This window comes from Syngnathus leptorhynchus, chromosome 16, assembly GCF_054491065.1.
Source record: "Syngnathus leptorhynchus isolate UIUO chromosome 16, UIUO_Slep, whole genome shotgun sequence".
Taxonomy (NCBI): Eukaryota; Metazoa; Chordata; class Actinopteri; order Syngnathiformes; family Syngnathidae; genus Syngnathus; species Syngnathus leptorhynchus.
In genome coordinates this window covers 8,678,301-8,689,014 of record NC_141210.1, presented here as the reverse complement: position 1 = coordinate 8,689,014, position 10,714 = coordinate 8,678,301, and the positions used below count along the sequence as shown (strand labels likewise).

The 10,714-nt window shown below is 46.5% G+C and overlaps 3 protein-coding genes across 5 annotated transcripts; 1 reads left to right on the top strand and 2 right to left on the bottom strand.

Moving 5' to 3' along the window:
• Positions 1-540: 540 nt before the first annotated feature.
• Positions 541-3,780, bottom strand: anks4b (ankyrin repeat and sterile alpha motif domain containing 4B). 3 transcript variants are annotated; one of them, XM_085933530.1, is made up of 3 exons: positions 2,980-3,780; positions 2,741-2,893; positions 541-1,871 (listed from the first exon to the last, which is right to left on the bottom strand). In XM_085933530.1, exons 2-3 carry the CDS (start codon positions 2,806-2,808, stop codon positions 755-757), a joined length of 1,185 nt encoding a protein of 394 aa, XP_085789656.1. In that variant the 5' UTR covers positions 2,809-2,893; positions 2,980-3,780; the 3' UTR covers positions 541-754. The 3 variants fall into 3 exon arrangements, with proteins under 3 accessions (XP_085789656.1, XP_085789654.1, XP_085789657.1); XM_085933528.1 differs by having other exon boundaries at positions 2,741-3,780; XM_085933531.1 differs by lacking the exons at positions 2,741-2,893; positions 2,980-3,780 and adding an exon at positions 2,601-2,719.
• On the top strand, positions 3,271-6,593 carry slc25a17l (solute carrier family 25 member 17-like). Its single transcript, XM_085933533.1, has 9 exons — positions 3,271-3,584; positions 3,727-3,787; positions 4,084-4,150; positions 4,232-4,386; positions 4,497-4,613; positions 4,687-4,832; positions 5,024-5,119; positions 5,817-5,899; positions 6,031-6,593. Exons 1-9 carry the CDS (start codon positions 3,510-3,512, stop codon positions 6,176-6,178), a joined length of 948 nt encoding a protein of 315 aa, XP_085789659.1. The 5' UTR covers positions 3,271-3,509; the 3' UTR covers positions 6,179-6,593.
• LOC147044726 (decapping and exoribonuclease protein-like) lies at positions 6,541-9,559 on the bottom strand. Its single transcript, XM_085933532.1, has 7 exons — positions 9,423-9,559; positions 8,668-8,966; positions 8,304-8,533; positions 7,710-7,929; positions 7,216-7,351; positions 7,047-7,141; positions 6,541-6,899 (listed from the first exon to the last, which is right to left on the bottom strand). The coding sequence occupies exons 1-7, from the start codon at positions 9,528-9,530 to the stop codon at positions 6,791-6,793; spliced, it is 1,197 nt and encodes a 398-aa protein (XP_085789658.1). The 5' UTR covers positions 9,531-9,559; the 3' UTR covers positions 6,541-6,790.
• Between the last annotated feature and the right edge of the window lie 1,155 nt (positions 9,560-10,714).

The window sequence follows — 10,714 nt, the reverse complement described above, 5'->3', positions numbered from 1 at the left end:
CAAATACCCGGACACTACGAAACAAAAAAATGTGAGAGTCTGAAAGTATGAACTTGCTCGTTAATCTATGCAGCGTGAAATCTGAAATCTAACTGAAAACTGATGTACTCACTTGTGACTTGTTCTGTGAAATGAATGGCAAGAGGTTGGAAACAGGTTTATTGTACCTTCTGACATCTAATGGAAGAGCATTTCATCATCGTTCCTCAACTATACTTGACTGGTATAGTGAATGTTATAGAGCCAAGGAAAGTCAAATTACGAAGATTTTATTCATTATTCAGTTTGAATGTTTTACAGGTGCATAGATGAAACTAAAGATTCCAAGTGTCATCTTTGATTGAGGTCCTCATAAGCAGCTGTCTCCCAAAGCACCCGGTCTCGCTAGTGCATTCTTGCGACGCACAACAGCTTCCAGGATCTTCTTTCGGGGTCCCAACTGGTCTGAAAGTATGAACTTGCTCGTTAATCTATGCAGCGTGAAATCTGAAATCTAACTGAAAACTGATGTACTCACTTGTGACTTGTTCTGTGAAATGAATGGCAAGAGGTTGGAAACAGGTTTATTGTACCTTCTGACATCTAATGGAAGAGCATTTCATCATCGGTCCTCAACTATACTTGACTGGTATAGTGAATGTTATAGAGCCAAGGAAAGTCAAATTACGAAGATTTTATTCATTATTCAGTATGAATGTTTTACAGGTGCATAGATGAAACTAAAGATTCCAAGTGTCATCTTTGATTGAGGTCCTCATAAGCAGCTGTCTCCCAAAGCACCCGGTCTCGCTAGTGCATTCTTGCGACGCACAACAGCTTCCAGGATCTTCTTTCGGGGTCCCAACTGGATGCGAATGCCTTTCAGGTCTTGGTCGGAGCAGAGCATGAGCGCCTCCAGGTCCAGGTGCTCTCTCGTGAAGGCCAGGGCAAACTCGGGCAAGGAGACGGATGACAAGAATGCATCAAGCGGAGAAGTTTCCTCCTCCTCGTCGTCTAGGCCGAGGTCGTCCTGCTCCCACGGGACCTCCGTTTCGGTGTTCGCCTCAAAGCCAGAGAGGTCTTCCTCTATCTTGTCGTTCTCAACGAGGTAGCCCAGGTTTTCATTGTTCCCACCGGCGACGTCGTCTGTGTCCAGGCTCATCCTCTTCATGAAAATAAGACCACCCAGGCCAGGCCTGTTGAAGATGGACTGTTTGACTTGGCCCGCCGATTCATCATCATCATCTCCATAGCTGAGCTCTCCTTCATCTTGAAGCATGCTCTCGTCCCGCTCATCGAAGATGTCTAAAAACTCAGCATTCTCCGACGCTGCATCCTCCTGCTTCAGGAAAATGACATTGGCGTCTCTTTGCAGAGTGGCCATGTCTTTCTTCCTGAGCTTCTTTTGCAGTGTGCCTTTCAACCTGGCTGACAGCGAGCCGGATTTGTCGGATGCAATGAACTTGGAGAAGTGATCATCGACGCCAGGTGCAGCGCCCACACTCAACGAGGCTGACGTGTCACCTCTATCTGAAGCGGAGGCGGCGCCGTCCACCTCGCGGTACATCTTATCCATCTTGCTTTGGTGTCGCCTCTTCACCTTTTCGCAAATTTTCACCCGTTTCTCCGCTTCCCTGGCAGCCTCTTTCTTTAGCCTGGCAACTCTCTTTGGATTCTGATTGTTCTGCTGGGAGGCGGCGCCGTCCAGGAAGCGCACGCACTCCATGCGATCCCGCGAAGCGGCCACGTCCATTGCCGTATGCTGCTCGTTGTCCAGCGCAAACAGGTTAGCGTCAAAACTGACGAGGAAGCTGAGGATGTGCATGTGGCCGTTGGCAGCGGCGTGGTGCAGCGGCGTGTTTCCCCAGATGTCACTTCTGTTGGCGTCTCCCCTGTCACACACAAATAGGATGACATCATCTTATCCAAATTATAGACCTAGAAGTCGGTAAATAGGCGATCTGCTTTGATGGGGAAACTCGTCGTTTCAATATCTTTTTTATTGTGAAACTTTCAGAAAAAAACCCCCAAAACAAACAGCCATTTTTTTTTCCATCAACAGACTGCAAATGTTGGAAAATGCGCTTTTTGCATCGATAAGACAAACATAATCAGCCCATGATCGAACGCAGACAAGAGTAATTGGTAAGCCATTAAGATGTAAAGTCCTCTACAGGCGCGCCTCGGTGTTCCAGCAATAAAAATCATTACAGCAGCAACTGTCGTGCATGTCCTGAACATTGCTCAGTTGTTCACCGCCACGTTACAGAAACGAGCCTCTGACAAGATTGTCAGCGAGAATGACGTGCGAGTAGTGAACAGGCTCTATTGTGGTGTCTGATGAGGGAGGGCTGGAGATGGCACGGTGAACAAAGCTTTCTTTTGTTTTGCGAGACATTTATTCCTTGCTAAAACATTTGGCTCGGCCTGACAGCAAGTTGCTACAGAAGTGGAACAGAATTTTAGATAAAAAGAGAAGGAAGTTGTTTCGAATAACAACGTACTTTGTTATTCAAAACAAGTAATAGACACGTGTCTATTCCTGTTTATATAAATTAAAAGACTAGAATTGTATGTATTTTTTGAAGATAAGGTGAGATATTATATTAAGGTCATCTCACCAAGTTGCACCAGGAAAGGATGAAATCAGATCAGTTTAGAAGTCCACTTGGTATATAGGCTATATTATAATCCAAACCCACTCATCCACTGTTCATTTTTTTCAATAAAGCGCACATTCAATACGCAATTCAATTCTCACCCCCTGCTGCATATGAGCTGAAGCGCATCCACATGCCCGTGAAAAGCAGCCAGCAGGGTGGGCGTCATGCCGTCTTCGTCCGGAGAGTTCAGGTCCTTCCTGGTGGCCTCCTTCAGAAGGTCCAGGTAACCGTCAATGGCTGCCTTGTGGTACCTAGACATGGCGGTCTTTTTCCAGGATTCCAAAGCGAGAACACAAACAAATTCTTCACCTCCGTCAAGAGCCCAAAGACTTCATACCAAGTGAGCTCGTGCAGGGCGTCGACGTCAACAGCTCAGAGCCATAAAACAATGGCAAAGTCCAGGTCCACTGCTGCACCTCATCTCCTGCACAATCGCAAACCTCCCACTGTGTGGTCATGAGTCTGGCCTTCTTTACTGATTCCGTCCTACAATACTCTTATATGTCAATCCGTGGTTAATGATAGCCACCGCACCTAAAATTGCTCAATTAAAATGTGTCCATTCTTTTTTTCCCCTTATACTTCTTAAAAATGTACTATAACGTTGGATACGGATAAATGTCTGGGACCCTTAGATGGCGCTCGTGAGGAATTCTGTCTTGTGCGCACCACGAAGAAGGAATGCGGAAGCAAAAATGAATGGGAAGGGAAGTTGTCAGTTATCAACGATCTTTTTGTCTGATAGTTTGACATCTCCGCATGAATGATTGACAACCGACACCTATTTACAATAAGCCAGCCGGACAGTTAAGACTCGAAGTTCTTGCAGGACCAACCGTGTGCGGTGACCGAGAAAAGGCTGTCAACATGTCCGCCAATGGAAGCTCACCGGTCGGTCTGCTGTCTTACGAGACTCTGGTCCACGCTGTGGCAGGGGCAATGGTGAGTGGAACAAAGAGAAGTGCCATAACAAGACACGGCGTGGTGTGTCTTGTGCGTAATACGCACAACGGTGATATGTGCGTCATCTCACCGGTTTCTGCTCATTGTGAATCTCGGTTAGTAATTTTATTTGTCTTTTCAGGGCAGCGTGACAGCAATGACCACTTTTTTCCCTTTGGACACAGCTAAAAGTCGGCTTCAGGGTGAGTTCCTCCCTGAAAAAAACACAAGTGGCCTGATTTTTGAGATACAAGCTGGTGTTTGGATGTTTTTCTTTTTTGACTCGCCAGCAAAAATTTGAAATAAGATTGCTGTTTGACGTCAGTGAGTTCAACTCGCTTTATAAGAAGCAGCAGCTTCAACATCAAAGTGGCTTCAAGTCATTGAGTGCCAGTCCTAACTGAAATTTACAAAGTTTAAAATGAATAAAATTGCAAGTTGTGTCTTTAAAACAACCCGGGAGTTTTGTGTCATTTTTGTTGTTGTTGTTGTTTCCTAGTTGATGAGAGCAGAAATTCCAAATCCACGCCAGTCATCCTGGCCGAGATAGCGCAGGAAGAAGGCGTGTGAGTATGCCGATGCATTGGAGCTGCTCGAGTGAGGCACGCAAGTGACTCGACACTCTCCATCATGACGCGTCCGTGCAGGCTGGCTTTGTACAGAGGCTGGTTTCCGGTTATCTCCAGCCTCTGCTGCTCCAACTTTGTCTACTTCTATACCTTCAACACACTGAAGAGGCTGACGGCCTCAAGGCCACAGCAGTCCAGACTGGGCAAAGACCTGCTCGTGGGCATTGTATCAGGTGAATCTCAATCTGCTCCGTGACGCTGGCTGGGAAATGTTCTCGAGGGGATTTGTTCCACTTGTCGCCACCCTAATCGTGCAACCCGGTTGCTTGTGTTGCTCACGAAGGGGCGGTGAATGTGATCCTAACTACGCCTATGTGGGTGGTCAACACTCGTCTGAAGCTCCAGGGGGCCAAATTCAGAAATGAGGACCTTCATCAGACGCACTACAAGGGCATGTTTGGTGCGTGCGTAGCAGCCCCCATCTTGTGTGGGGCGAAGGTGGTGCTTACCTCTTTGTGGCTTTCCTTCTCTAGATGCCTTCTCCCAGATCATAGGGAGCGAGGGGGCGGCCATGCTGTGGAACGGCATGCTGCCCTCTCTTATCCTTGTCCTAAACCCGGCCGTGCAGTTCATGTTCTACGAGTCCATGAAGAGGAGGGCAGGCAAAGGGGGCAGGAAGGTGAACGGACACACAATGTGATAGACTTTGTGGGAAAATGCACGAGAGCCTCAGACATAAACGAGGCGGAAAGTCCACTAGAGAGTTGTGCCTCTTGTCAGATCTTTAAACGAGCTGCTCAAAAGACTTGTGTTCATTTTCGTGCATGGCTGTGCTACAAAACAGGGAAAGGCTAATTGGCTCTTCCACAGATCTCATCTGGTGAGATTTTCCTCATGGGAGCTGTTGCCAAAGCCATCGCGACCACTGCCACGTATCCACTGCAGACCGTCCAAGCTATACTCAGGGTAACTGCTGTATCGTATGGAAAATTGATTTCTTTATTGCATATAAATGCTAATTATGAAAAGTGTGAGCTTAGCACGAACGAGGCTTTACTAAGGAATAAGCATCAGTCGTGTACGATGTTGCAATTGGTCGGTCGTGAGCTTAATGAATGTATTGATGAATTGCAAAAGGCACCGCACGACTCGGTTGCATTCACTCGCCTCCAGTTTGCAATCCGAAGGGGAACTTGCCTGACGCTGGCTGCGGCCCGTTGTGTTTGACCCAGGAAACATTAACTGCCCCTCTACATTTACAAAATGTTCCCTAAATTGCGTTCCTGCACATTTGTCAATCATTTCCCCACAGGAAACTTTTTATCCCTCTGGAACCACGGTAGTTTGTTTCTTGCATTTTGTGGCATCTCTTTGCAAACATGGAGATGTGTCCTGTAGTGGCAACATTTCTTTTCCGACCAAGGTTTGACAGAGTTTGTTTCCTGCGTTTCAAGCTCGTTCGCTGAAATTTACATGTCGATACATCACATAAGGAGGTTCAAATGATAAAGTAAAATGCACTTGATCATACAACTTAGTCTAAAGCGTGACTAAACATTCCTCTGACCTATTTGACCACAAAAAAAATCTTAATCACTTTCTAATAAATTGGTTCTAACACGTCCGTCTTTCCGGCTGAACTGAGCGTGTGTCCTCTTTTCAGTTTGGCCAGTACAAAGGCGATGGCAAGGGCGGCCTGATGGGAAGTCTGGCAAACATCATCTCCTTGTTGATGGAACGAATTCGGTAAGCGCCGCCCGTTCTCAAGACGCACCGTCGAATGCCAAGCGTATGTAGTCAGAGTTTAGACTTCTGGTCGGTCGGTCGACTGGCTCGGCCAGCCGTCCGTTGCTAAACCCTTGTTGCGTCTGTGACAGGAAGCGTGGCCTTCTGGGGCTCTACAAAGGCCTGGAGGCCAAGCTGCTTCAGACGGTGCTGACGGCTGCCCTCATGTTTGTGGTGTATGAGAAGATCACCGCCGCCACCTTCAAAATGATGGGCCTGCACAGGAATCTCACGCACTGAGTGGGTCGTCGCTCGCGCTCCCAATACCCGATTGGAGAGGTGAAGGAGATCAGTCAGATCAAATGCTCCGTGTGGTGGACTTCTTCACGTGCACTTTGGTTAAACCGACTAATGAGATGAAATGACTCGTGCCAAATGATGTAAAGTGCTTTTTTGAGTTGTTGACTTGAATGGAAAGTCCTCATGACTGTCAGTCAGTGACACGACACGGGCTTCTATCACTTGTTTACATGATGAAAAAAAAATCACTTGGATTTACATTTCCAGTCATTTTTTTTACAAGTCAAGAAATTATCTTTTAAAAAAGTGGTTTGTACTGTTTTAGTGGTAAAAAATGGGTTAGTAAAAACATTACAATTCAATTCAGAGACTGAAAGTTTATTTCTTAATAAAGGTTTGACGCTTATGCTAATTACTTCCTGGAATGAATCAACTCGCCCAACCTGTTTGTAAAACATAAAGGAGTGCCCGCATACTTTGCGGAACTTCGACCTTTTCGCAAGCAGTGTAAAAAGATATCCAGTAATCCCTCGTTTTTCGCTGGGCTTACGTTCCGAAAAGAACCTGTGATAGATGCAATTCATGAAGTAGAGGGATTACTGTGGTGCCTCTTTAGCCCATTTCTGTCACGTACCATTCAGGCAGGAAAGAATAAATGGAGTCGCTGTGGATAGTGACGGTAACGTCACTGCACTTTTTTCGGGAGAACAGGTAGACCACACTGGAAGACCAGAGAGGAAAAAAAGATTACAAAATGAAATTGTCCGAGTGCTGGAACACAAATGCCGTAGAATTAGCGCAGATGTAGGAAATGTGACTTTGTAAATGATCATCAGCATTCACATAAGTCAAAGTACTTCCAACTCACCGAGGGTCGTCTCGGGTCACCACGCGCTTGACAAACGACAGAAACTCGCTGCAGAAGCTTAGGCACACCGACGGCCTCCAAGTCAAGTCCTTGCCCTGGCCCAGAGAAGACAAATGCGTTCGTTGTAGGTACGGTTCTCTCGCCACGTGTGGCCTCGGGCAGCCTATACCTGAACCAGTTTGGGAATTTCGTCGGTGCAATAAGTCCGCACGGACACGACGACCCCATCATCATTCTTGAAGCCGGCCACAATGTGAGGGACTCCAAGAAGGAACGACTGTGCCCACCACTTGAGCAGTTTGAACCTGATGAGGAAAAAATGCTCCGGAGTACAGTCGTATTATGAAGCTGGGGCAGGGGGCTGAGTACCATGACTAATTAAACATTAATTTTACGAAAAACTACCTTGATTTAGACACGTCTTTCATCTGAGCTCCAAGGTCATGTTACACCAGTGTCAGATTGCATTATTATTGGTCTTTGAATCAAAGTTGACGTCACACCGATGTAGAAATCGACTCGTGAAAATGCCAGACTGTATTTGGCATGAGTCGAGACTTGCGCGGGATACATGACTCGATTCACTAACATCTCCTTATAGTCAGGCCTCATGAAATGTGGGGAAATGTAATTTACCTGTGCTATTTTGGAGGCTTGACAAACCTGTGGAATTTGCTTCGCTGTTTATCTGTGCGAATCTGTCCTGATGTCTTGAGCTCCAGGTAGCAAGCGGGAGGAGCCAGAGCATTGGGGTCCTTGTCCCGGCAGTCCACCTCGCCGGAGAACAGCAGCCTGTGGTCCGAGAGATGAGTTCGGACCACGCTGTAGAAGGCCTCGTTGGCGTTGACCACGCCGCTCGAATCGGGTAAGCCGTCAATGTTGTCTTTGGGGGGACAAAACATTTTTGTCCCAAGCAATTTCCAAATAAGTAATGATATGTGTACTAACAATTTGAAAATAATCACTTGCGGCGTGATACCTAGTTGCTTTTTTTTTTTCTGTGTCATAAAATGTCAAAGACACTGCACTAAAGTTCTCCAGTTGGTGTCAAGAAACACTGTTGAAGTTGATAAACTTTGTGTTTTGGGGAAGAGCTACAAAAGTTTAGCCTAGTTAGTGGCAATAGGGAAGTTTTCAATGCATCTGTAAACCTGTTAAGGTGAGGTAGGAGGAATTTGAAAGGATATAAAATTATTTTGGGATTACACTTTAACTGCAAACAACAGACTCCGAGACCGCCAACTAAGAAAGTCCTACCTGCGCATATGTACTGCTCAAACTTGTACCCCCAGTATATATTCTCTTCGTGGCTCTCGGTGCGCTTCTGCCGGTCCTGGCAAGCGCTGTCCGTTTCCACTTCATTGATGTAAATTACTCCTTTGAACTTGGTGACGGCCAGGGACCACTCAGTCATAGCCTCATACGGTGTGCATAAAACTTTGGTCAAACGGCCTCGGGATGTCACAAAGTCAAAGTCATCCAAAGCACTGGGGAGGAAAAAACAAACAAAAATGCCAAGTGATATTGAGACCCAAAAGTAAGGTCACGTGGAGCCTGGAGATATTTGATTAATTGCTTCCATGGCCTCGCTCGGACTAACGGCCGCGGAGTAGTAACTTACGATGACGCAGCTGCCTTCTGCATGAGGTTGGATTTGTTGGCCAAGATCCAGTGCAGGATGTGTTCCAGGTTCTTCTTCACAGTTTCATCTCTCTTTATGTAGCGGTCATTGTAGCCATCCCTCAGGTCAAAATTTGGGCTCTGCTCAGGATTCACAAAGTATCGCATTTGACTCTTGTCGTGGTGGAAACTTCTCTGCGTGTCCAGGGAGAAGGAGCCCTCCTCCACTCGCTCTTTGAACGGAGGCTCCTTGCCTACGTACACCTCCTTTCTGGTGCTCAGCGTCTCACGGTACATCGTCTGAAAGTGAATGAGAGTATTCCAAATGAGAAGCGAGGCGGTTGAGCAAAAATCAGTTAGAAGCGGTGCAGGGCAGATGTATCATACATTTTAATTCCAGCGCAAGTTTGCTGGTGTGGGATTCCCTATTTTAAACAATGGGAATCCATAATTGCTCCTTCATGCGTTCAAATGCCCACCATCCCAATTTCCGTACATGCACATTTTACTTCACTGAGTCAGGAACAACTCTCAGCATCGTACTGGTAGCTGTTGCCCCAAGAAGAATATAATGATCATTTTGGACTTAGATCAGTACCCGTGTAGCTGACAGCCACTTAATCATCGAGGATATATTCTCAGACCTTTTCACCTCAAACATTTGCTCGTAATCAAATGAAAGCATAAAGTAGATTTGCTTGATTTTCTACTCTATCACCAATTTGAGCACATAGAAACGGGAAGAGTCGCACTCACCTTATCCGAGATGGGGTGTGAATGTGACGATCCCACAGCACTGCTGAGACTTGTTTTACTCCTTCGGTTGGTTTCGTTTCTCCTGAAGTGGTACTCTTGAGTTTCCATTCTCAGAAATCTTCGAGTGTTTGTTTCACTTTGGCAGAAGTGAGGAACACATCTGCCAACAACATGACTTCACAGTGTTCAGCCTGACCGAGGGCCTCATATCTTTGCTTTAACAAAGCTCTCTGTCTAGCTCCAGAGTCCCTTAACTCCCACAGCTCAGTGGCCGAGTGGTAGAGTGTCCGCCCTGAGACTGGAAGGTTAAGGGTTCAAACCCCGGCCGGCCGGGTCATACCAAAGACTATAAAAATGGGACCCATTACCTCCCTGCTTGGCACTCAGCATTAAAGGTTGGAATTGGGGGTTAGATCACCAAATGATCCCCGAGCGCGGCACCGCTGCTGCTCACTACTCCCCTCTCCCCCAGGGCAGGGGATGGATCAAAATCACATGGGGATGGGTTAAATGCAGAGGACAAATTTCACCACACCCAGATGTGTGTGTGACGATGATCATTGGGACTTGGGGCACTTTAGTTGCATTGTCCCACAGGAAACAGGTACTCAACACACTCCGAGATATCTAATCAGTCGAGGACGAGGATGCCAACCGACTGAGGAGAGACTCTTCACTGCCAAGGTCACGGAAAGGCTAAGGTTCTGTCAGCCCGCTTCATTAGCTAGGCAGCGTTGCTACAGCCACAAACTCCCTTTAGTGTAGCAACGCCTTTTTAACCAGGGCAACCTAAAACATTAAAAGAGGAGACAGCAGACTAAGAGCTCAGAACTGATTGAGATTGTCTTCTCCTCTTTGTTCCAGTATATGACCTAATGTCTGATGGTACTTAGACCTGACACAAAAGACAAACATATGCCCCCCACCCCTAAGTGCAAGCCTGTTGGGTGAAAGGCCTTGTCCCTGCCAATTTTTCCCTTCAGTGAAGTAAATCTAGGTCGCACATAGTTTTTGGCCCGACATGAGACAATTTTGATGCTTTGTTTTCAGTCCTCCAAAAAAGAAATCACGAGAATGAAATTACTTCTATTGTCCGAGAAGACGTTCACTACTTGACGGGGAGCGCTTATGAGTGTATTCAGACCTGACTGTTTGGTCCACTTTAAAAAGACCAGGGTTTGATTCTAATGCTCGTTCGAAAAGAACCGGACGGAGACCCACTTTTCAAAATGGTCTCGGTTTGCTTCCAAAACGAACTCTGGTGCGGTTTGCTTCAGGTGTAAATACAAAAG